A 24,866-nucleotide genomic window follows, 5' to 3' on the forward strand; every position below is an offset into this window, starting at 1 on the left:
CCAGCCTAAGTTCAGTCCCTGACAAGCTCTGTGGCCCTGAGAACGTCAGGCCTGCCCATTGCCCACTAAAAGTAACTCTTGGCATTGGCACACTCTGCTCCTTCTGCCCTGATTTGTCCCCTGCCCTCTGGCAATGTGTCTCGAGTCTGAATATCCTCCTCTTCACACCAGGCAAAATCCTGTGTGTCTTTCAAGGCCCTAAGCAGTCAGCCTTCTTCTGTAGAGCCGTCCCCGGGGCTGTTCAGTCTGGCCACTTGTGCTTTTTCGGCCTCAGTTTCTAAAGCTGCAAAATAGAACACAAGCAAGGAAGGTGCTTCTAATAGGTCATCAAACGTAACCTTTGCTGATCCTGGATTTTTGCTCTCAGCTGGATATGTGACTCTTCCTTTCACCTGGAAATCTTAGAATGAGATTTGGCTCAAATGTTGCTTTCTTGGCTCCTATATGTACGTCACCACCCCTTGCCCACTTGAACAGACCCGACTGGTCTTGGGTCTGCCTGTCCACTAGACGGTGACCTCCTTGAGAGCAGGGACTATGCTTTATTTTTTATTACCCATTCTCCTCTCCAAGCCTAAGCCACGGGAGCTCACCAAGTGTTTTGGTTCAATGAACAGTCCTCATGCTCTCTCCCAATACCATGTTGCCAACTGGGAGCCCACGAGGAGTTCCAACTTGACCAACCATCTGTCTCCTTATCCAGACCACTTCCATTCTCATCTCAGCCACAGTAGCCTTGAGGTTAGCAAGGCTTAGATTCCTTTCTGTAGTCTCCTGCTGGAGGTGCCCAAGCTTCCAACCTTGCACAGTGACAATTCAGAACAACTGGGGTGGGCTTAGACTCCGGGTCTCCTCTCTTGGTAGAAGTGAATGGGTTCCCCATATTGAATGTATGGATGGAACGTTCCTTTCTCAGATGGAACAGAATACCACTGCAGAGGTGGGTGAGCTGAGGGGCACAGCAGCATTCCCAGCAGCCTCAGGGGTCTCTTACCAGCAACCACCCAATCAGCCCACCCCCTCACTGCTACCAGGGCAAAACACATCTGACTGTAAGAGGATCTCATGGTTTATGTGTGTTGAGGCTTTTACATTTCAGGTAATTGAAAAAAAAATCTTTGATGGTCCATGAGACTATATTGCTTGGGCTTCTTAAGTGGCTCAGTGGTTAGAGAATCTGCCTGCCAATGCAGGAGACCCGGGTTTGATCCATGGGTTGGGAAGATCCCCTGGAGGAGGAAATGGAAACCCACTCCAGTATTCTTGCCTGGAGAATTTCATGGACAGAGGAACCTGGTAGGCTATAGCATGAGACTGTTATTATACCTGGTGATCTTAATAGTGTGTGTATCTGAGGATGTGTGTGTGTGGTGGGGAGGAGAGCAGGAGACAGAAACAGAGACAGAGAGACAGAGAGAAGACAGACAGGAGAATGTTCATATTACCCAGCCACTCTGAACATTAAGCAAAAGGAGGTCTGGCTGAGAGCGGCTGATGACATACACCGCCCAATTCTTGTTATCTAGCTCAGCATCATTCACCAGATTGTTCTAGTGGCTGCAGCTTTCCCTCTAAATACACATAACTCTAAGGTCATCTCTTCTTATGGTCAAAGTTGACATCCAAATAATGTGAATACTGGCATAAAGAGGATCAGTAGTGGGCCTCCCTGGCGATCCAGTGGTAAAGAATCTGCCTGCCAATGTAGAGGACACAGGTTCGATCCTTGGCCACATGCCACAGAGCAACTAAGCCCGTGTGTCACAACTCCTGAGCCCTCGTTCTGGAGCCTACGAGCCACAACTACCTAGAGTCCATGCTCCGAACCAGAGTGGCCACGGCAATGAGAAATCCATGCATTGCGACAAAAAGCAGCCGCCGCTCACCACAAGTAAAGAAAACCCGCATGTGGCAAGGGAGACTCAGCACAGCCGAAAATAAACAGATAAAAGTAAGAGATCAGTACTGGGGACGATGACTCTGCCATCAAATCAAAACCGCACTACTGTAATGGCCAAACCAGAAACTCGCTGCGCGGACATTTTCCAGCCCGAATTTCACATACCCGCTGTGTCCTCTGCCAGCCGGGCCCTCAGACCTGGGGGAACTGAGGCCACAATGGACAGGGAGACGGTACCTCCTTTTCTAGAAATCAGCTGTTTTGCAAATTGGTGGCACGCTTGACCCTGCTGCAGAGCAAAGCGTGAGCAGAGCTTCAAAATCATAGGGCTTGGAAAACAACACATTATCAAGGAAACCAGCAATGAATTTTTATCAATGATGATATTCACACGGAAGAGGCCTTTCGCTGCATGCACACGGGCATTAGGGTTCTGCCAAGTCCACCTGAGTGGGAAGGCCTACATTCTGGGCGGATCTTGTCAGCTCCACTGAGGTCTAAGGCCTTATTATTCAAGGTGTGGTCCATGGACCAGCAGCCTAGCATCACCTAGGACCTCCTTGGAAAGCTGAATCAGAGTCTGCATTTTAACAAGATCTCCCTGGGATTCCCCAGCATGTTCAAATTCGAGATTTGTAGTTCTGGATTCCTGTTTCCACCTCAGGACCGCATCAGAAGAGTACCCAGGACAAACCTCAGCCCTCTGTCTTTTGTCAAGGCCATTAGCTCTGCTTGTCGGTCTGAACGTCAGCTCTGAGGTCACAAGGCTGTGTGACCTTGGGCAGGCTTACTTAAATTCATTAAGCCTCGGTTTCCTCACTGTAAAATGGAGATGATTAACCATGGCAACTGCCTGAAAAGTCTGTAAGGAAGGGAAACAAAATCAGGCTTGCAATGGGCTTAGTACAGTGCCCGGTGCACAGCAGATGCTTGAGAAACAAACATTAACTGCTACTAAACAGCCAGAGAAGGAACAATGCGACAATATCCACAGAGGAGGGGTGGCTCCTGTCCTCGCCTAACCACACCCTTCCCTCCCTCAGTCTGAAAACTGGAGAGTTTTTCTCATAAGACCAAAACATTGGCAAGTGAGGGATAAATTGCCTCTGCATGCATGAGTGCTAAGTCACTTCGGTTGTGTCCAACTCTTCTCGACCCTGTGGACTGTAGCCTGCCGGGCTCCTCGGTCCACGGGATTCTCCAGGCAAGAACACTGGAGTGGGTTGCCATGCCCTCCTCCAGGGCATCTTCCCAACCCAGGGATCGAACCCTTGCCTCTTACATTTCCTGCATTGGCAGGCCGGTTCTTTACCACTAGCGCCATCTGGAAATCGTCTCTATGGGAGCATTAAAGGCATAAGCTATGGGACTTCCCTGGCGGTCCAGTGGTTAACTCCATGCTTCAGTACAGGCGGCCTGGGTTCAATCCCCCGTCAGGGAACGAAAATCCCACGTGCTACATGGCACGGCCAAAAGAGAAAAATTAAGAGAGAAGCTCTGGAGTTGGTTTAAATCCTCTGCTGCTTGTGTGACAGCGAGCCTCAGTCTCCTCATCTGTAAAGTGGGTGAATAACTGCAGTTTGGAGGGCCATCGTGAGGACCACGTGTGCTCTTGCAAAGAAGGCACTTCGGAAACGATGGAGCGTTTGCTGTTGTCAGTATCATCATCACCATCATTAGGGACAACCTGCTCTCAGCCAGTCAGGAAGGACAGGCCAGGTCAGGCTTTCGGTGTCTGTGGAGGGGGAAGAGGGGTTTGGCTGGAGGCAAGGCTGGGGCAGGGTGGTGGTGTCTGGTGGCGGGGGGCGCCCGAGGGCTCAGGAGGGGTGGGGGGCGCGGGTGGGCGAGGGGCGGCGAGGGAGGGGCTGACTCACGTACACCTGCGGGCTGACTCTTGGGCCAGCTGCAGCCGGTAGACGGACAGGCGGTTGGCTCCGCCGCACACGCTGCCCCGCTCGCCCTTGCAGTCCATGTCACACTCCGCCTCGCTCACGTTTGCCGCCTGGATCTTGTGGCCGCAGTAGCACTCGGCGCCGAACTCCAGCCCAGCGTACAGGTAACCCCTGGGGGAGGCTGCTGTCAGGCCAGGGTGCCTGCCCCCATGGAGACCCCCGGGGAGGGCAGGGAGTCGTGGCCAGGGAGGAGGTCCCAGGGGATGGGTCGGCTCTGGGGACTCAGAGGTCCTGGGGGAGATGGGGCTACAGATGCTGAAGGTGGGATGACAGAGAGACCCCCTGGGGGAGGAAAGAGGGGACGTCAGGGGACAGGAGACCCATCCACAGTGGACAGCGGGTAGACAAGAGGCTTCAGGAGATGGGGAGACCCCAGGGAAAGGAGGAGACTGGGGTGGGGGGCTCTCCTTATTTTCCTGGAAGCAGGAGGGGGAAAACAAGGAAGGCTGTGGGGGTCAGGGAGACCTAAGGAGATCTAGGGGACAGGGGTGCTCCAAGGGACATCAAGATCGAGAATTAGGAGACCCTGAGAAAGTCTTGGAGGCTGAGGAGTCTGAAAGTCTTGCAGGTGCAATGGGGAAGAAGCCAAGGAGGATTACAGCGAGGTCCTGGGTTGGGGCGGGGCAGGCAGGGAGACTCAAGGAGGGGACGAGACCCCAGGGAGACCACTGGCTTCCCTCCCTGCCTGAGGCCTCACACCCCCTCTACACCTCGCCACACAGACACAGCACGTCACAGTCGCACCCCCCCACATACACCTTCAGCACCCCCGACACACACCACACCCTTCCGGTCCTGTGGTCCCTCTGCCCTCCCTACTCTCCGGTCTCCCTGTCCACAGCCAGGAGCCAAGCATGGGTGCAGAGTCTAACCCCTTTGTTCCGGGAAACACCACCCAGGGGTGATACCTCTATGTCCCCTGAGAGAAGTCGGGCCCAGGAGAGGGGGCAGGGGACTCTCACATCTCTCTGGAAAACCAAGGTCACATATCCAGCCAAGTAAAAAAACTCCTTTCCTTAAAACAAAAAAGAAATCCAGGCACTGCAACATTTTCCTTTTTTTTTTTCACAGCTATGGAATCATTTCCTAAAAAGGACTCTTGGTAAGGATCCGTCTGTAAACAGATGAGAAGGGAATTGCTTGTTCTGGCTCCAGGGATGGGTATGAAGTAGTGGCAGGGAGGGGAGTAGGACAACCTCTGCTCAGCCCTCTTGCCCACTGCATTCTCTGAGGATGTTCCAGAATTGAGAAAGGTTCCTGGGGGCGGGGGGCAGCCTGCAAATTACTGGTCCTGCAAGACTGGACTTACAGGAGGTGTCAGCTCATGCCTTCCGGGGGCTAGCTGGAGACACAGACCCACCCAGACTCATGTCTCTGAACATCTCAACTACTCAGGGTGGCATGCAACCACAGGGTCACCTAGGCAGATGCAATTGTTGTTCAGTTGCTCAGTTGTGTCTAACTCTGCAACCCCATGGACTGTAGCACGCCAGGCTTCCCTGTCCTTCACTGTCTCCTGGAGTTTGCTCAAACTCATGTCCATTGAGTCAGCTCTTCACATCAGGTGGCCAAACTATTGGAGCTTCAGCTTCAGCATTAGTCGTCCCAATGAATACTCAGGGTTGATTTCCTTTAGGACTGACTGGTTTGATCTCCTTGCAAATGCAGTTCAGTTCAGTTCAGTCACTTAGTCGTGTCCGACTCTTTGCAATCCCATGGACTGCAACACGCCAGGCTTCCCTGTCCTTCACCAACTCCTGGAGCTTGCTCAAATTCATGTCCATCAAGTCAGTGATGCCATCCAACCATCTCATCCTCTGTCATCCCCTTCTCCTCATGCTTTCAATCTTTCCCACCATCAGGGTCTTTTCCTATGAGTCAGTTCTTCCCATCAGGTGGCCAAAGTATTGGAGTTTCAGCTTCAACATCAGTCCTTCCAATGAATATTCAGGACTGATCTTTAGGATGGACTGGTTGGATCTCCTTGCAGTCCAAGGGACTCTCAAGAGTCTTCTCCAGCACCAGTTTAAAAGCATCAACTCTTCGGTTCTCAGCTTTCCATAGTCCAACTCTCACATCCGTAGATGACTACTGGAAAAACCACAGCTTTGACTAGATGGACCTTTGTTGGCAAAGTAATGTCTTTGCTTTTGAATATGCTATCTAGGTTGGTCATAGCTTTTCTTCCAAGAAGCAAGCATCTTAATTTCATGGCTGTAGTCACCATCTGCAGTGACTTTGGAGCCCCCAAAACAAATTGCAGATGCAGCAGGAGCATCTTAAACTATCTGGGCATCCTGGGGCTGGGTCAGCCTCCTTCTTCCACCTCTCTGTCTCTCCGAAGCCTTGGTTCTCAGGTGTCCCTGGGCCCATCACGTATAACTGGACGCACTGATGGAAGGACCACTACTGGACAGCAGGAGCTTTGAAAGTTTCCCAGCTGGATGTGAAAGTCAGAGCAGCGGGGCTCCAACCATGGTCCCGGGACCAGCAGCATCCAGTATCATCTGGGAACTTGTTAAAAATGCAAATTCTTGGACTCCACCTCAAACCCAGCAAATCGAAAATTGGGGATGGGGTGGGGCCCAGCAGTTTGTTTTGAAAGATCTCAGGTGAGCTTCCCTGATAGCTCAGTTGGTAAAGAATCTGCCTGCAATGCAAGAGACCCAGTTCGATTCAAGGGTCCGGAAGATCTGCTGGAGAAGGGATAGGCTACCCACTCCAGTATTCTTGGGCTTCCCTTGTGGCTCAGCTGTTAAAGAACCTGCCTGCAATGCCAGAGATCTGGGTTCAATCCCTGGGTTTGGAAGATCCCCTGGACAAAGGAAAGGCTACCCACTCCAGTATTCTGACCTGGAGAATCCCATGAACTGTATAGTCCATGGGGTTGCAAAAGTCGGACACGACAGCGACTTTCACGTCCCGGCTGATGCTGACACGCGCGTCCTGGAGCTCACAGCTTGGATGCAGAGACAAGCACATAACTAGAAAAGGGCTGCACAGTGAGATGAGGGTGAGATGGAATATATCGCCGATGGTGGAAATGCAGGAGGGGCCCAACATGCCTGGGGTGCCAGGAGAGACTTCTCAGGAGGCGACAGCCAAGACTGAGCTTCAGAACATGAGTCAGATCAACTTGCGTAGTTCAGTTTGGTTCCTCACACGCTTGTTGGCAGCCCACACGTGCTTCCAGATAGAGCCAGAGGTGAGTCAGCCAAGGCCCTGCCTCCAAGGAGCTCCCCAGCTAGTCGGGGGACAGAAGCATGAGCAGGCTTGGGCCGCAGAACAGCAAGAGCTTACACGTGCTGTCTGCCAGGCGTTGTTCTCAAACATTTGCTTGGCAAATACTAATTCTTCAGCCCCCACAAGACCCCTCTGAGGCCATGCCCTGCCATTTACCTCCGTCTCCCCACAGTCCAATAAATAAATTAATCAATCAATATCCTAGAGAGCTGGGAGTCTCTCCTAAGCTGAAGGTGGTCCTGTGTTCAGGATTTTGATGGTGGACTGTTCTGGAAGCTGATTATAAAGCAGACAGTGTTTCCCAATCAGGGAGAGAGGGAAGGGTCCCTTGGCCACCCACTTGCCCATTTCCTCTCCAGCCATGCAGCCAAGCTCTTCCAGAGCTTGTGACCTCCAGAGGCATCAGGCTCGAGTCTGAAGGTCAGCATGTTAGAGGCCTCCTGCAAACCGCCACGGGCCAGGGTCCCAGGGCATGGGGGAGGGCAGGTCTGCTCACTGCTCGGTGCCTCCCGGACAGCAGGGCTGTTCCCAGGCCTGGCCCCAGGGTCCCCCCTCGCCGTCCCCTGGGGTCTGTCTACTCTCTAAACGTCAGCTCCCTCCCCGTAGGGCCTGTTCTCATCGAGAACATTGTTTTCTCCTTAGATTGGAACACATTGCCTGGACAGGTGAGCGTTTCTCCCTGGGGCAGGAACGAACAGTCTCTTGACTGGGGAACCACGAAATATCCCTGATTGCAGGCTCCCACCTCAGCTTTCCCACAGGCATCTCACAAGCCTCACGCCCACAGACTCACACTCGCCAGCACGTAAACACTCGTGCTTTCCCCACAATTCTGGACCCTTGCCAGCATATCCACAGAGACTCCAGCACTCACAGCCACTATTATTTAAAGGCAATTCGATGTTGGCATTAAGCTCACAAACATATCACTCTGCAGAGTGTACACTGTAAACTCACACCTAGGCACAGCCTCACATAACTGCACACAGATTCCTACAGACCAACTCCCTACTCTTGATCTCCAGCGTCCATGAGACAGGCTCCTCCGTCCATGGGATTTTTCAGGCAAGAGAATGTGCACACGCATGCCCACACACACACACACCGTTGCCTCACCCTTCCCTTAAAGTCCTTCATATGCATCCTTCATATGCCCTCCCACGGAAAAAAAGAAAGACCACCACAGGTAGGAAGCTGCAAAAGAAGAGGTCTGAATGCAGGGAGCCTGGGACCCTACCGTTCTGCACAGTTGTCCTGGCAACGGAAGACGGTCATCTTTTTGTAGTCGAAAAAGGACACGCCTCGAAGGGCCCGGCTCTGGGTGTCATCCAGGTAGCAGCCAATGTACTTAGCTTTGGGAAGATGAGAAAAGTAAGATCTGGGGTGGTGGGGGAAGGAGACAAAGCTGAAAGCGTTTCAGAAGTGATGAGTATGCCTCTGGCTATGTGGCTTTGTTGACCTCTTGGTACCAGTTCCTTCCTCTGAGCAGTAAAGTGGAAACAAGAGAGCCTGAAACTCGTGTGCACTGGCAGAGCTTGGTCTACGGGGGCAGTGGAGTCCCGTGGGTAAGGCTGTGGGCCTTGGAGGCCAACAGAGGGGAGGAAGGGACCTTGCATAGCCAGGGTTAAGGGCACACCCCTGGGCTCTACTGATGGCAACTGGGCACCCAGCAACCCGAGCTAGCCTCATTCCCTAAGTGCCAAGCACACGGGACTCTTATTAAGACAGCTCTGAAGAGCTTGATCCGTTGACAGCCTGCCGTCATTTCTACAAGATGACTTAAGGTTATTTTTTTTCTTGGAAGGAACACTGGACTTGGACACCTCAATATCCAAATCACTGTCTCACTTTGGGGACATTCCAGAGCATTTGGGCCGCTTAATCTCTCTGAGGCCCAGTTTCCTTCACTGTGGGGATGAAAATATCGGGCCAGTGAGGTTAAAATGGACTTATCTGCATAAACATGTCCTCCACAGGGTCTTGCATATAATAGGCACGTCGTTAAGGTGAGTGGCATAAGAAACCAGCCATTCACGGCGCTGTTTGAAGTTCTTCCCACTTTTCCCACCTTGTGAGCCAAGGTAAAGGCTTTCATCCAGAAGGAAAAATTTTTTTTAAAGATTCTGTTTGATGTGGATCATTTTTATAAAGTCTTTATTGAATTTGCTACAATATGGCTTCTGCTTTGTGTTTTGGGTTTTTGGCCGTGAGGCAGGTGGGATCTTAGCTTCTCAACCAGGGACCGAACTCACACCCACTGCACTGCAAGAGGAAAGTCTTAAACTCTGGACCACCCTGGGAGTCCCTCAGAGGAAAATCTTGAATTATGTTAAACAACCATCCAATGATACACCATTCACTTAGTTTTCTTAGATTAGTACGTGTGTTCTTACACGTCATGGTAAATAGTACACGAAGACGGTACTTTACAGTCTATCAAGGCTTTCCCGTGGGTTCTTACAATCATTATTAATTTGGACATGCACTTTGCTAAGTGCTTTACTCATACTGTCTCTGTGGATCCTTAGAATGAGCCTGTGAGGGAATTATTAATATTCCCCATCAATGTAGAAGAGGAAACTGAGGCCCCGAGAGGCTAAGTCAGCAGCCCAAGGAAACACAGCTTATACCCATGGGGCTGGGTTTGGACCCAGGCAACCTGGCTGCAGAGCCCATGTTCTGAACTACTGCCCTCCTTGTTTCTCTCTGCTTTTTCTTTTTTTAAAGACTTTTTTTTTCCTGCTGTGGACCATTTTAAAGTCTTTATTGAATGTGTGACAATATTGTTTCTGTTTTATGTTTGGTTTCTCACCGGAAGGCATGTGGGATCTTAGAGCTCCTGTCCCCGACTGGGGATCAAACCTGCGTCCCCTGCGCTGGAAGGCGAAGTCTTAGCCACTGGACCACCAGGAAAGCCCCTCTGGTTTCTCTTTGGATCCGGGGACCTTTGCAATGACCCAGGTGCAGTGGCTCCTGGCATGCTTAGACTCTGTTCTTAGATGATTGAACAGAGGCCCAGAAAGGTGAAGTGAGCTGTCCCAGACCTGAAACTAACTGACGGTAGAATAAAGATTTAAATTTAGGTCTATCGGACCCCAACCCAGTGCTCTTGCATTTGGGAGTCACTGGAGGTGAGCCTGAGGACCCAGCCAGCCCTTGGAATTAAATGGCCCTCCTGGAGAATGATTGAGGAAAATGCTACATGCCACTTGATCTCGTTCAGGCCTAGGCTGCTGTCTATTTAAACTGTGGGCTCCTCGCCACTCCCCTGCCCCAACTCGTGATGGAGAACAGGGTCTAGCAGAGGATACAGGCTCGTTAAGGAGAAATTGTGTCCCCTCAACGCCGCCCTAGGAGGTGCAGAATTTGTCAGCCTCGCTGGAGATGTGTCTCAACCCTGATCACCTTGAATTTCTTTCATAAGACAGAGGTGATTTGGTCAACTAAAAACAGTCCATCTTTAAAAGAAACATTGCCTCCCTGGAGCAGGGACGTCAGACGGTGACAGCTCTGGAAAAGCCGACATCTTGTCCCTGTGCTTGTTCAACAATGGATGACTCTCCTGTGTCACAGAGGGAAGCATGGCCCGGGGAGGGGGGTGTGTGTGTGTGTGTGTGTGTGTGTGTGTGTGTGTGTGTGTGAAGTTTGCATCTGGGCTGGGAGAGAGAACTTCCATGGGCCATGGTTGGCAAGTAACCTTAGTTCAATAGTTCACTAGAGGACAGAGTGTCCAAGGATGGGCAGGAGGAGAAAGAAAAAGGAGGAAGGAGAGGAAGGGAAAGGGAAAGGGAGGGAGCCATTGTTTATTTTGCCAGAATGAGGTCATTGTCATCAGGTCAAAAGCTGTGTGTGTGTGAGAGGGAGAATATGCATCGAGTACCTACTATGTGCTGTCTACTATGTGCCATTCCTCATTTAGAAAGATTTGGTCCTCACACCCTTCTTATTAATCCATCTTATAGATGAAGAGACTGATCCTAATGACTGTCCCATCTCCCTGTCTTAGAAGTGAATCTTTGTATCTGGCATACGTATATGCTTTCTGGCTGGTCCCCACTCATGTTACTCCATCTTACTTGTTTCTAAGTAGAATTCGAAATGATGCAATCTGTCTGTGTGCCTATGGCTTGGAAGCATCTCGCTTCAAATTTAAGCCCAGATCTGTCCTCCAGCCATTGTACATTTGAGGAGGCTTCACTTCCATTTGATCCACAGGCCTCAGGATCATAAGGTGCCACACTGAGTCCTGAGGGAGATGAGTGCTCACAACCCAGAAATGCTGGGCTTGGAGCTGGAAGTACTATGACCATGGGTGGTCTCGCCAGAGGGTGAGGGTGGGTGCATTTGACTATAGGTGGGATTTTGGATTGTGTTAGATGAGAGTTTTATAATCAAATTAATAGGTGTGTGAGCATATGTACACACGGGTGAATGGGTGGGCTGTCCTGGTACTCTTTGTGCCTTCAAAGCACCCTGTCCTTGTGTTCTTCTGTTGCACACACGTGTGCATGCTCACTCATGTCCCACTCTTTGCAACCCCCATGGACTGTAGCCCGCCTGCCAGGCTCCTCTGTCCATGGGATTTTCCAGGCAAGACTACTGGAGTGGGTCGCCATTGCCTTGTCCAGGGGACCTTCCCGAGCCAGGGATGGAACCTGCGCCTCCGTCCCTGGCAGGCGGATTTGTACCACTAGTGCCACCTGGGGAGCCCCTACCTGCTCTCATCTTGGGGAGACGCTGACCTTGGAAGAGCCGATCATATTCACCTGCCACCAGCCAGTGATTGATGGCTCCAGGGAAGGACACAGGACCTACCTTTTGGATTCTTTTAGATTAAAGCTGGGAGAAAGAAGCCTGTCTCCCTTGAGTTGTGACACTGGTATTTTCTAAGCCCAGAATTACCAACAGCCAAGATCCCTGGCACAAAGTCAGTCTGTGCAGGAGAACCAAGCTAAGTCAGAAGCAAGCAGAGATGAGAGTTAGGAAGAGAATGGCACAATTCATTCATTTGACAACCTAGGCTCTTCGGTAGTTTGGGGACAAGACACACTACATTTTCTTCTTTGGCTGAAGCTGATTGAAGGTGGGTTTTTTGTCACCTGCCATCACAGGAGCACTGACTAATATGCTGACTGCCGAGCTAAGTTGCTCGAGTCCACCCAGCTGGGGGAGCCCAGACTATGTCCCTATTTAGGCTGCCCTTTCTTGTGTACCACACTTAGTCTCGGCTTGGGAGAAAGGCTTCTCCATCCCGCCAGAGAGACCTTCCTGGAGGAATGATGGGAGACGGAGGGTCTTTTGGAAGAGGAGTTAATACTTGACCATAGGTCCATCTGCCCCAAAGCCTGGGCTTTTAAATGCTGTACCATCCCTTCCCTAACCCTCCCACCAGACCAGGCAACAGGCTGAGATGACCCACACAACAGCCGCTCAAAGACTTGATGTGGGAACAGATGAACCTCCTCTTCTTCCTCTGTCCACAGGAGGGAAAAAGGGACTTGCGGTCCCCTTCACGGCTGCTCTGGAGAAGCCTGGGCATGCTATATACTGTGACCTGACGGATGGGCTGAGCTCTTTGGGTCAGGAAACGGATACTGAATCTGTTTCCTCCTTGCCCCGGGCAAGGAAGGGCTGGTGACTCTTTCCCTCCTGACCCTCAGTGCAGGCTGTGGCCAACACGACCGGCAACCCTGTCGCCGGAGCTCTATCGCCCAGTTAGAGATAAGCTCATGGTGGGGTGACGGGGTGGGAGGGGGTGGGCTACCATCCAACCCACTTCCGATTTTCCTCAAGTTCTGCTGCAGTGGCAGAATCTCCCGGAGATGAGGGGGAGGTCGGGTATGTAAAACAGGGACAAAATTCACAGGCCACTCGAGGGTGAATTAATGGCTGAGTTCATACAATCTATCAGCTCGTCGGAGCAGCCATCCGAATATCGCTGAAATGGCAAAGTCCCATCCCAGCCTTGCTATTTATCTCAAGCGCGGAAACCAGTGAGGGGTGAGCCCAGGAGAACACAAGCATCTGGAAAAGAGCTTTCCTGACTATTTTTCCCCCTTTCCTGTCCTTTTTTCCCCCTCTTTTGCTTCAATTAATCTTCCTTTTCAAGCAACGTTGTTCTCTTCAATAAAGGTAATTTGTTAAGAGGATAGCTAAACATGTGCTAATTTGTATTCCTCTTATTTATTGTTTGTGAGCAGATTTGCAGACAGGAGGTATTACAGTGTCCTCAAGGACCAGTTTCAGAGTCTACCAGATCTGGGTTCTAATCCTGCCATTGCAAGCAGGCTGGCTGTAGTACTCAAGGTCCTGCCTAAAAAGTGGAAATAAAACATAAGCGTGTAGGATTTCCCTGGTGGTCCAGGGGTTAAGAATTCTCCTTGCAGTGCAGGGGACGCAAGTTCAATCTCTGGTTGGGGAAATAAGATCCCACGTGCCTTGGGGCAACCAAGTACCTGCTTGCTGCGACCACTGAGCCCATGCCACAGCTAGAGAGTCAGTGCGCCGTGACCAAAGATCCCACATGATGTAATGAAGATCCCACGTGCCACAGCCAAGACCGGACACAGCCAAAGAAATGAAATGAAAATTAAAAAAAAAGAAAACCAACATAAAGGTATTTTGGGTTGAACTGTGCCCCTCATAAAAAAAAAGATCAGTTGAAGTCCTAAGCCCAGTACCTCAGAATGTGACCTTCTTTGGAAATAGGGTCACTTCTGATGTAATTAATTATGAGGTGATACTGGAGTAGGTGGGTCCCCATCCAACATGACTGGTGTCCTTATAAGAAAGCAGCAAGCAGCTCTCTGAAGTCCCAGAGACACGAGGAGAAGACCATGTGAAAACAGAGGCAACAACTGGTGTTTTACAGCTGCAAGGAAGGCCAAGAGTTCCCACTGATGCCAGAAGCTGGGGAAAAGGCTTGCAAGAGATTCCCTCTCAGGGGCTTTGAGAGCCCGTCTTGATGTTGGACTTTTAGTCTCCTGAACTGCAAGGTAATACATCTCTGTTGTTTCAAGCCACCCAGTTCATGGTACTTTGCTATAGCAGCCCTTGAACACCAATATGGGGATATTTTTAAAAACTATTTATTTATTTGGCTGCTCTGGGTCTTTAGTTGCAGCACACAAGACCTTTTTCTTCTTTTGGAAAGAAATTTATTTATTTATTTTATTTTTGGTTGTGCTTGGTCTTTGCTGTTGTGCAGGCTTTCTTTCTGGTTGCGGTACTCCGGCTTCGCATCGTGGTAGCTTCTCTTGTTGTCACGCATGGTCTCCAGGGTGCTTGGGCTTCAGTCGTCACGGCATGTGGGCTCTGTAGTTGTGGCTCCCGGGCTGTAGAGCACAGGCTCAGTAGCTGTGGCACATGGGCTTAGTTACTCCATGGCATGTGGGGTCTTCCCAGACCAGGGATTGACCCCGCGTCTTCTGCATTGGCAGGCAGATTCTTTACCACTGAGCCACCAGGGAAGCCCATCTTTAAGCTGAGGCAGGTTAACTCTTAGTTGCAGCGGGATCTAGTTCTCCCACCAGGGATCGGACCTCGCCGATCATTGGGAGCATGGAGTTTTAGCCACTGGACCACCAGGGAAGTCCCTACAGGGGTATTTTTAAAATTGACTGTAAGAAAAAAAAATTGACCAGAAGGTTGATCTCTTTGTGGAAAAGAGAAACAGTTACTTTCCTGCTGGGGACTCTTCACTGTCTTGGAAAGTTGTCCCTCAGGAGGATCACTCCAGGGCTATCTGGGCTTCCTTGTGCAGGAAATTGCATTCCTGGAATTCCTGCTCATATCTAGGTTCCCTAGGGGTAGAAGGGACGCATCTTTCACTTTGGTCAGGGCACAAGGATCCTAACAGGCTCAGCTCAACTATCTCCTCCCCTCAGGAAGGCATGATACAGCCCCATGACCCAACCGGATCCCTCCCTTGGGATCCCAGAGTCCCCTGGTTTACCCCACCTTAGCACTTTCTAAACAATTTTCCAAGTACTGGGCACTATTTTTTCAGAGTATGAAGAATTTAGGCCCACTGTGGAAGAATTTTTAACAAAATGAAAAAGTGCTATAGTGGGGGAAAGCATGACATGATGCTATATATATATATATATATATATATATATATATACAGTGTTCCATTGTTTAGAAATCACCAACTCAACTCTGTGAGATGGTGACGGACAGGGGAGCCTCGAGCCTGCAGTCCATAAGATTGCAAAGAGTCAGGCAGGACTTAGTGACCGAACAACAATTCTTTAGAAATAAACCCACAAGGGAGGAAACAAGACCAAAAAGGTGATACCTCAACAGGGTTGATCATGACTGTTGTTGGATGGTGGGCCTCTGGGCTATTTTAACTTTTATCTCTTTTTGCTGTGTATTCTAATTTTTCTACAATAAGCATATGTGACTTTGATAATCAAGAAAAAAGTTATATTCTAAAATATAATTCATCTTTTTACTTGTCTTTCTTTCTCCTGGAGGGTATGACTATTCCTCGACCAAAAAAAGAAAAAGTGTGCTTGAATCATTCTTGTGTCTCCACCTCCCAGCACAGGCAAGGCAAACAGACATGCAATAAATACAGAATGAATGAATGAATGAATGGAGTTGGGATTCTATTAAGAGTTGGACATGACTGAGTGACTGAACAATGAACAATATAGCTCAGTGGTTAAGAATAAGAGCTTTGGGGGCTTCCCTGGTGGCTCTGGATCTTTTTTAAGTAACAGTTAGAACCGGACATGGAACAACAGACTGGTTGCAAACCGGGAAAGGAGTATGTCAAGGCTGTACATTGTCACTGTGTTTATTTAACTTCTATGCAGAATACATCATGTGAAATGCCAGGCTGGATGAAGCACAAGCTGGAATCAAGATTGCCGGGAGAAATACCAATAACTTCAGATATGTAGATGATACCACACTTATGGCAGAAAGCAAAGAAGAACTAAAGAGCCTCTTGATGAAAGTGAAAGAGGAGAGGGAAAAGTTGGCTTAAAGCTCAATATTCAGAAAACTAAGATCATGGCATCTGGTCCCATCACTTCATGGGAAATAGATGGGGAACAATGGAAACAGTGAGAGACTTTATTTTGGGGGGCTCCAAAATCACTGCAGATGGTGACTGCAGCCATGAAATGAAAAGATGTTTGCTCCTTGGAAGAAAAGCTATGACCAACCTAGACAGCATATTAAAAAGCAGAGCCATTACTTTGTCAACAAAGGTCCATCTGGTTAAGGCTATGGTCTTCCCAGTGGTCATGTATGGATGTGAGAGTTGGACTATGGAAAGCTGAGAACTGAAGAATTGATGCTTTTGAACTGTGGTGTTGGAGAAGACTCTTGAGAGTCCCTTGGACTGCAAGGAGATCCAACCAGTCCATCCTAAAGGAAATCAGTCCTGAATATTCATTGGAAGGGCTGATGCTGAAGCTGAAACTCCAGTACTTTGGCCATCTGATGTGAAGAGCTGACTCATTTGAAAAGATCTTGATGGTGGGAAAGATTGAAGGCATGAGGAGAAGGGGATGACAGAGGATGAGGTGGTTGGATGGCATCATCGACTCTATGGACCTGAGTTTGAGTAAACTCCAGGAGTTGGTGATAGACAGGGAGGCCTGGTGTACTGCAGTCCATGGGATCACAAAAAGTCGAATACAACTGAGCGACTGAACTGAACTTGTGGCTCAGTGGTAAAGAATCCACCTGCCAATGCAGGAGACATGGTCTGATCCCTGATCTGGGAAGACCCCACACGCTTCAGAGCAGCTAAGCCTGCTCATCCTAGAGGCCATGCTCTGCAGCGAGAAGCCCGGGCACCCTTACTAGAGAGTAGCTCCCGCTAGCTGCAACTAGAGCAAAGCACATGCAGCAACAAAGACCCTGCACAACCAAGAACAAACAAAAAAAAATTTTTTTTTTTAAAGAAGAGCTTTGGATGTAAACAAGAGTCGGGTTGGAGTCTGCTCTGCCACTTGGCACCTGTGCGACATGGGACAAGTCCTTTAACCCCTCTGAGCCTCCGTTTCTTCACCTATGGAAGAGTTTAATACTTCCTACAGACATAAGGCTGAGTATGAGCACACAGTCTGACCCAGAGCTGACCCTCCATAACCTGCATAGATTGCATCTTCTGCTGGAGGAGGTGGGAAGTGGGAGCCCTGCGGTTGCTTCCAAAAATGCTGACTAAATCTCCTGTGTCCTTTTTCAAGCCCAGCCCAACACCCTCTGTAATCTGGGGTGGGGGAAACAGAAACAGCACAGATTTTGAAATCAAACTGGAGTCAGCTCCTGGCTGTGCTCCCGGCAACGGGGTCACCTAAGGCAAGTCACATCACCTCTGTTCTCTCCTACAGGATTACAATATTAATAATAATAGCCAGCACACACTAAGTGCTTACTGGGGCCCAGGGTCTGTGCTGAACACTGTCTGTGCACTGAGAACTGACGATGTAGTGCTTAGGGTTCAAGTGTAAGATCCAAACCTCCCGGGTTCAAATATTGATTTATCCTCTCCTCCTGCTGGTTAACCTCGGGCAGGTTACCTAACCTCTCTGTGCCTCTATTTCCTCCCTGGAAGGAGGAGTTAATGACAGTGTCTACTTAACTGGGCTGCCAAGAAGACTATGGGATGTACCAGCTTCAAAGTGTTTAGAACAGTGCCTGGCATTTAGAGAGCATGCCATCGATTTATCTTATATAATCATCACAACAGACATCTGATGTTAAGTACCTTTTACCTCCCAAAGGAAACTGAGGTGACCTGCCCAAAGAGCTTCACAAGCTACCACAGAACTGGAATTTGAACCCTCATGTGGCTGCTCAGAGCACAGGATCTCGAAAGCCTAGCAAGGTGACTGGCACGTTGCAGGTGCCAGCTCCACCCAGGAAGTCAGACTTCCTGCCCAACCCCAGCCCAGCCTGGGAGCAGCTCCACCCTCCCTTCCTGTCTCGTGATGGGCTCCGAGTCCTTTACAGCTTAAGTCTTGGGTCGTTGCATCCAGCAGAGCCTTTGCCAACTTTAGATAAAAACCAAATGTGTTTAGCATCAGGTCAAGGAAGCGTCTCATTTTTATTAGCGTTAATCTAATATGTTGTGTTTCCTTGCTGAACTCTGAATAAGTTAATCAAGGACAGTCTGAATTTGTGTTTTCTTAATAAGACTGCCTGATTTCAAAGCTGCCTGATGAGAGCTCTGCGCTCCAGGCTTCTTTATTTTCTCTTCTGTCTCTCTTTATACTTTATAAAATATCTAAGATTTCCAGAAGCAAGGGGTGGGGTAGCATGGTAGAGAAGAGGGCTCACAAGCTTTGGAATTAAATGAATCTTGCTTCAAACCTCAGTTCCTCTACTCACCACGTGGGTAACCTGGGGTAAGTGACTTCTTCTGAGTTTAAAAATTTCTCATTTGTAAAATAGGATAATAATAGTCTTTAACTTGTTGAGTCGTTGTGATAATTACATAAGGCAATGACGGTCTAGCCTATAATAACCATTCAATATATATTTAGCTACTGTTTCTACTACTATTAATAGTAGTGGCAGAAACTATTAAGTGACCTATTATTAAAAGCCAAGAGATCTGAAAAGCATTTTACATATATCATCTCATTCAAATAACATATGAAAAGCACATGGAACAGTGGCTGGCATGAAGGAGGTGCTCAAGCAATGGTAGTAACTACCTGGAACAGGGGCGGTGGTATTTCCTTCTATTTGTTTCTATTGTTGTTGGATGTATCAACTGTGCCATTAGGGAATCATATTCTATTAGAGGATCTCAACAAACACAGGAAATTACCATTCACATAAGGGCCATAACAGGGAGTACAGAGAAGGAACATTTGATCAAGCCTAGAGGGGGGTCGGAGAAGGCAATGGCAACCCACTCCAGTACTCTTGCCTGGGAAATCCCTTGGACAGAGGAGCCTGGTGGGCTGCAATCCATGGGGTCTCGAAGGTTGGACACGATTGAGCGACTTCACTTTCACTTTTCACTTTCATGCATTGGAGAAGGAAATGGCAACCCACTCCAGTGTTCTTGCCAGGAGAATCCCAAGGATGGCGGAGCCTGGTGGGCTGCCGTCTATGGGGTCGCACAGAGTTGGACACGACTGAAGCAACTTAGCAGCAGCAGAGGGGGGTCAGGGCAATTTTCTGCAGGTGAACTAAGCTGAGACCTGGAGGATGAGTAGAGCTGTGGCCAGGCAGCAGGCTGGTCATTCCCTCATTTGTGCATCCAATAACTCTTTTATACAACCAGTAGGTACTGAGTACCATCTTTGTTTCTGGTGCTGTCCAAGGTGCTGATAGAACGAAGCAATCGGGACAGGTACCCATTTCTGCCTTCATGGAGCTGACAGTCTAGTAGTAGAGATAGACTACAAGGAAGCAAAGTGCTTCCCTGGTGGTTCAGTGGTTAAGAATCCACCTTGCAATGCCGGGGACACTGGTTCGATCCCTGGTCCAGGAAGATATCACATGCCGTGCCACAACTATTGAGTCTGCCTGCTACAACTACAGAAGCCCGCATGCCTAGAGCCTGTGTTCCACAACAAGAGAAGCCACTGGACTGAGAAGCCTGTGCACTGAAACTAGAGACTAGCCCTGCTTTTCACAACTAGAGCAAGCCCATGCAGCAACCAAGACCAAGAGCAGCCAAAAATAAAATAAGTAAATAAAATTTCACAAATTAAAAAACTAAGGAAGCAAATAAAAGCAAGATACTTTCAGATGGTGATAGGTACTGTGACAAAAATAGAATTGGGGAACGTGGTCCTGACCAGGCACAAAATGGAGCTACTTTAGGGCATTCCAGGAAGACTGCTACAGGATGCCATGGTTTGACTGGAGACCTGATGGAAGGGAGGAAGGGAGCCATGCAAAGATATGGGAAAGAGCATCCCAGATGGAAGAGACTAACTATAAAAAGATCCTGAGGTAGGAACGGGATTGGTGTGTTTAAGATGTGTGGTGAAGTGGGTGGGAAGTGTTACATGTTAATGTTACAACATATAATGCCAAGTGTTACAACATGGTGGGCCATGATGGGGGCTCTGGAATTTATCCTAAGTTTGATGGGGCTTGCAAAGTAGCAGAAGGAGTTTGGAGTGGCTGGGATGAGATGAAGCTTGGTGATTGGAGAAGGCAGTGAGAGAATTTCTCCATCAAGGCAGCACCTCACACCTCAGCTATGCCTACAAGATGGGGTCCCTTACCCAGGTGGATCCACAGACCTTCCTGATCACCCCTAAGACTCGACTCTGTGCAGGCATCATGCTAGGTGTTTCCATAATCATGTCTCATCAAACTCTCAGGAGAAGCCTGGCAGGAAGGAGGCCATTGTTCCCATCTTACAGATGACAAAACTGAGGCATGAAAAGGCCAAGCCACTTGCTTGGACTGCATGACTGGTTGGAGTGGAGTTGGACTATGAATCCAAGTTCCCTAAGCCATTCTGCTACCTTTCACCTTCTCCTTCACTGCCCTGTGAAGTTTTCAAGGAAGTGGAATTCTAGAAAATTCCTGAGGGTAAAATGATGGGGTCTTCTGGATGGCTCCTGAGCCAGAAGCAGGTTGGGACTGAAGCAGGGAAACATGCTCCCCAGGACGAGTCCCCTCCAATAGCCCTGCTTCCTTCCACGGTGGGAGAAGGGGTTTTTCCACAAGTTGAATGACAGCGGAAGTGTGACATGTGGCAGGGAACACAAGGGCTGGGGAGGTTTTCCTTCTGTCCTGATTGGTGGTAGATCCTCCCAAACCATCTGGCTGTGATTCTGGAAATGTCCATTCGTGTTAATCTCATGAACTGCAGGAGTTGTGGGGTCCTCCCCAGAACGCTGCTCTGATGAGGGGACATCAGTTGACCCTGGGAAGTAGTCATAGAGCCAGCATCCAGGCCAGATGTGTCTGCTTTGAACTTGTCACTGACCAGCTATGTGGCCTTGGGGAAAGTTTTCACTTCTCCAAGCCTGTTTCCATGTGTGTTAACTGGGCATAGGATCACATTCCTTAAGTCCATGGAGTGTAGTGAAAATCAAGTGAGGTGATGTACTTAGGAAGAAAAGCCCACTTTGACTGTGACAGGCTAAGAAAATGCAACGAAACGAAGTCCCCTAAGCGCCCTCACCAAGGGATCCGGCTAAGCAGAACAGAAGCTCTGCCACTAGCTAGCTGTGTGACCTTAGGCTCCCGGGGCCTCAGTTTCCTCATCTTTAAAATGGGAATAATAGCACCTATCACATGGGGTTGTGGCTGTAATTTGATGCCTGTCAAGTGCTTGGAAAAGTACCTGGCCCTTAGTAAGTGCTCAATAGATGCTCGGGGTTTTGATTTTCAGGTGCATGTAACAAGGGCTATAAAGGGCTGCATGGGAGGGTCAGATGTTGAACTCTGACAGATTCAGGGTTCAGCTCTAAGCGTGGATGTTTATAAGCTGTGTGACCCTGGGCAAGCTACCTAATGTCTCTGAGCTTCAATTTTCTCCTCTGTGAAACCTCCTGCATATATAATGGCTGGTTCCTAGGAAACACTGAACACTGGCAGCTGTTACTATAATATTATTAGTATCATCATCCCCCTTCCCTTGTCCTCAGCCACCTTCCAGCCCAGAGGCTCACCCCTCTTACCTCGCTCCTCCTCCTTCTCCCGGACGACCCTCCCCTTGAGGGCCCGGCTCCAGGCTCCCCCGTAGTCCCCCAGCTTGGCTCTCTCATTCCCGTCCTTGCCCTTGAACCAGGGTCCGTACCTGCGGGCGATGCTTGAGACTTCACCTGTGTCCCGGAAGCCTCTGCCCAGATTTAAGTCACCCAGGAAGGTCAGCTCAGCGCCCTCCACTGGGGCCCCCGCAGCGGGGTTGGCCTGGTTCTGGGAGACAGCAGGCTGACCCACAAAACCAGAGTGAAGGAAGACAAGGCTCCCAGCTGTCAGGTAGAGCACCAGGAAGGTAAAGAAACGCACAGGCTTCCTGCGGAAGTACCGCTGGAATTTGAACCAGAGCTTGGCCATAGTGGGATCATTCCGGACTGGATCGCTGGGGCTCAGCTGGGGCTTGGGGGGGTGTGGTCCAAGGAGAGAAGGGAGGGGGGCTTTGTTTCTTAAGCTTCCCTTAGGGATGGAGCCCCTGGGGGTCTTCAGTCTTAATTCCGCTGTGAAGGTGACTGCCAAGTCCAGGGCAGGAGGGCAAGTCCAATGCTTGGCTGACGCCAAGAGAAGAGAGGACAGGCTTCCCCAGCCCTCCTGAGGTCAGGGTGGGCTTCTCTGGGCCATGAAAGGGGTTCTGAGGCTCAGGGCACTCAGGAGTTGGTCCCATGTTCCTACATCTTGTTCTCTGCCGCAGAATTCCCAAAGAACTTGGAAAATAGCAATCGGAGGAGGATTTTGTGAGGGTTCACAGGCAGCTGGAGTTCGCTTCTTGCCCGTTCTTGGTTGCTCAGGCCTATAGGACCTACGTTAATTCACAGAGGGCCTCTTTCCCAGCTGGGGACCAAGCTCAGTCTGTCCACCTGGTGGAAACACAAGCGGGCAGCCTTTCATCTGGTGAAGCATTAGGGCTCAGGGCTGCCACCTGCAAAAGAGCACAGGTACAGACATAAGAAACCTCCTGGCAGAGGCCAGAATGTGAAGCTTTCTTGAACATTCTCAGGGGAGGGGAGAATGCAGAGTCCAGAGAGGGAGGAAACCAGTGGCCCAAAGAACCCAGCAGTGCTGGGTAAAAGCGACTCCTGCTGGTCCTCATCTTGGGACAAGCTTTATCTTGGACAAACTCAGGTCCTTAAGCCCCATTGCTCAGTGCTCAGTCATGTTTGACTCTTTGCGACCCTTTGGACTGTAGCCCACCAGGCTCCTCTGTCCATGGGATCTTTCATACATGAATACTGGAGTGGGTTGCCATTCCCTTCTCCAAGGGATCTTCCCAACCCAGGGATTGAACCTGCACCTCTTGCATCTCCTGCATTGCAGGCAGATTCTTTACTGCTGAGCCATGGGGGAAGCCCTTCCTAAGCCCCATACATCTGCATATTTGTCAAATATATGCTGATTCATGGGGGTTACTTTAAGTCTAAATGTACTTCCTAGGTCTTTGCCAGACTGTCTGCTGGACGTGGCTGATACTGAACTAGATCAAATTTGTTCATTTTTTCCCCCCCAAACACATATTTATAGAAGACCTACTGTGTAGCAGGCACTGTCCTGCATGTGTGCTAAGTCGCTTCAGTCTGTCCGACTCTTTGGGGCCCCATGTAGACTGTAGCCCCCAGGCTCCTCTGTCCATGGGATTTTTCAGGCAGGAATACTGGAGTGGGTTGCCATGCCCTCCTTCAGGCTCTGTTCTAGGTGCTGGGAATAAAGCTGTGAACCCAAGAGACACAGTTCCTTCTCTCACCGGGATCACGTTGTCATGGAAGAGTTCAAACCCAGAGTCCCTCTCTTTTATCCAAGGAAGAAAAGGAGAAGGAAGGAAAGTAGAATCATTTAGCAACATACGCATTCACTCAGTATTTATTATGCATGGCATGCTCTGCTTTGTATGGAGCCTTCCATGTGTATTAATTACTCTTCCCCATGTTCCCATGGGAAGTGCCTATTTCCCATTTTACAAATGAGGAAACTGAGGATACGCAGCTGGTGAGTGGTGGAGGTGGGATTGGAACCTAGGACGGTCTGAACACAAAAGCACAGCTCCGAACCCCCGCCTTTTTGACTCTTTCTCCCACACGGTCAGGACATCACTTGGGAGTTCCGAGACAGCCCCTGAAGCAGCAGCCCGTCTCCACCTGCTCCCAGTGGCCAGTGGCGGCTCATTGTATGAGGGCCCCTCAGAGTGTGGTCTGAGGAGCGTCTGATTCAGCATCCCTTGGGAGCCTGGTTACTCATGAAGATTCCCAATCTCTCCAATCAGAATTTCTGGTTGAGGAGGAAGCCTACAGATGTAACCAGGTGCTCTCAAGTGATGATCACGAGCACAAAGGTTTGACAACCATGGTTTTTTCAGTAAACACTCAGGATCAGCAGTCTGGAAGAAAATAGATTGTAAATTAGAAAATGGAAAAAAAAAAAAAAAGAACTCCATTTGCCTTATGTGGTTTCATATCACACCAGCAGGGGGCCTCATGACAATCTTGGCCACTGCAAAGGAGTCAACTGTCAGCCAGCCAATGGGTGATTTGAATGGTGACAGCCCCTACCAAATCCAGACAGCAGTATGAAAGTTTAACTGCGGTGTGAGGTAGAGTCCAGTGTTCCTACATATGCCATCCTATTCATTCAAGAATTAAGTACTGAGCACCTACATACACTATCGTTGTAAGCACTTGGAACTATTCAATGAACAAGACAGCCCAAATGCATGCTCTGTGGGGTCAAACTATCTGTTCATCCATCCGTCATTCTTTAATCTACCCAGCAGTCCACCTACCCATCCATCCATCCATTAAGTCAACAATCTATTCACCATCCATCATTCATTCTTTAATCTATCCATCAATTCCCCTACCCCTCCATCCATTCATTCATTAATCTGTTCATTAATCCATCCACCCATCCATCCATCACCCATTCATTCATCTATCTATTCATCTGAATTGGACAGCCCACTCATTCATCCAGCTCTCCACCCACCCATTCATCCACCCATTCCTCCATTCATTTAGCAACATGTGTTACTTGCCTACCATGCATGTGCTTGGAACGCAGAAATAAATAATTTGAAAAAAAAAAAAAAAAAAAACTCGGAGTTGCTGCTTTCAAAGAATTCAGAGTTTACTGAGGGA

At 49.4% G+C, this 24,866-nt stretch overlaps 1 protein-coding gene across 1 annotated transcript; it reads right to left on the bottom strand.

Annotated features, from left to right (window-relative positions):
- Window positions 1–3,774: 3,774 nt before the first annotated feature.
- Window positions 3,775–23,538, bottom strand: LOC112445533 (sialate:O-sulfotransferase 2; the record flags this gene model as incomplete). Its single annotated transcript, XM_024989048.2, has 4 exons — window positions 23,269–23,538; window positions 21,723–22,660; window positions 8,333–8,447; window positions 3,775–3,963 (listed from the first exon to the last, which is right to left on the bottom strand). Coding segments are annotated over exons 2-4 (683 nt in total), but the record flags the coding sequence as incomplete, so codon positions are not given.
- Between the last annotated feature and the right edge of the window lie 1,328 nt (window positions 23,539–24,866).

The sequence above is a fragment of the Bos taurus genome, unplaced genomic scaffold (genome assembly GCF_002263795.3).
Source record: "Bos taurus isolate L1 Dominette 01449 registration number 42190680 breed Hereford unplaced genomic scaffold, ARS-UCD2.0 Leftover_ScbfJmS_1764, whole genome shotgun sequence".
NCBI classification, from domain to species: domain Eukaryota; kingdom Metazoa; phylum Chordata; class Mammalia; order Artiodactyla; family Bovidae; genus Bos; species Bos taurus.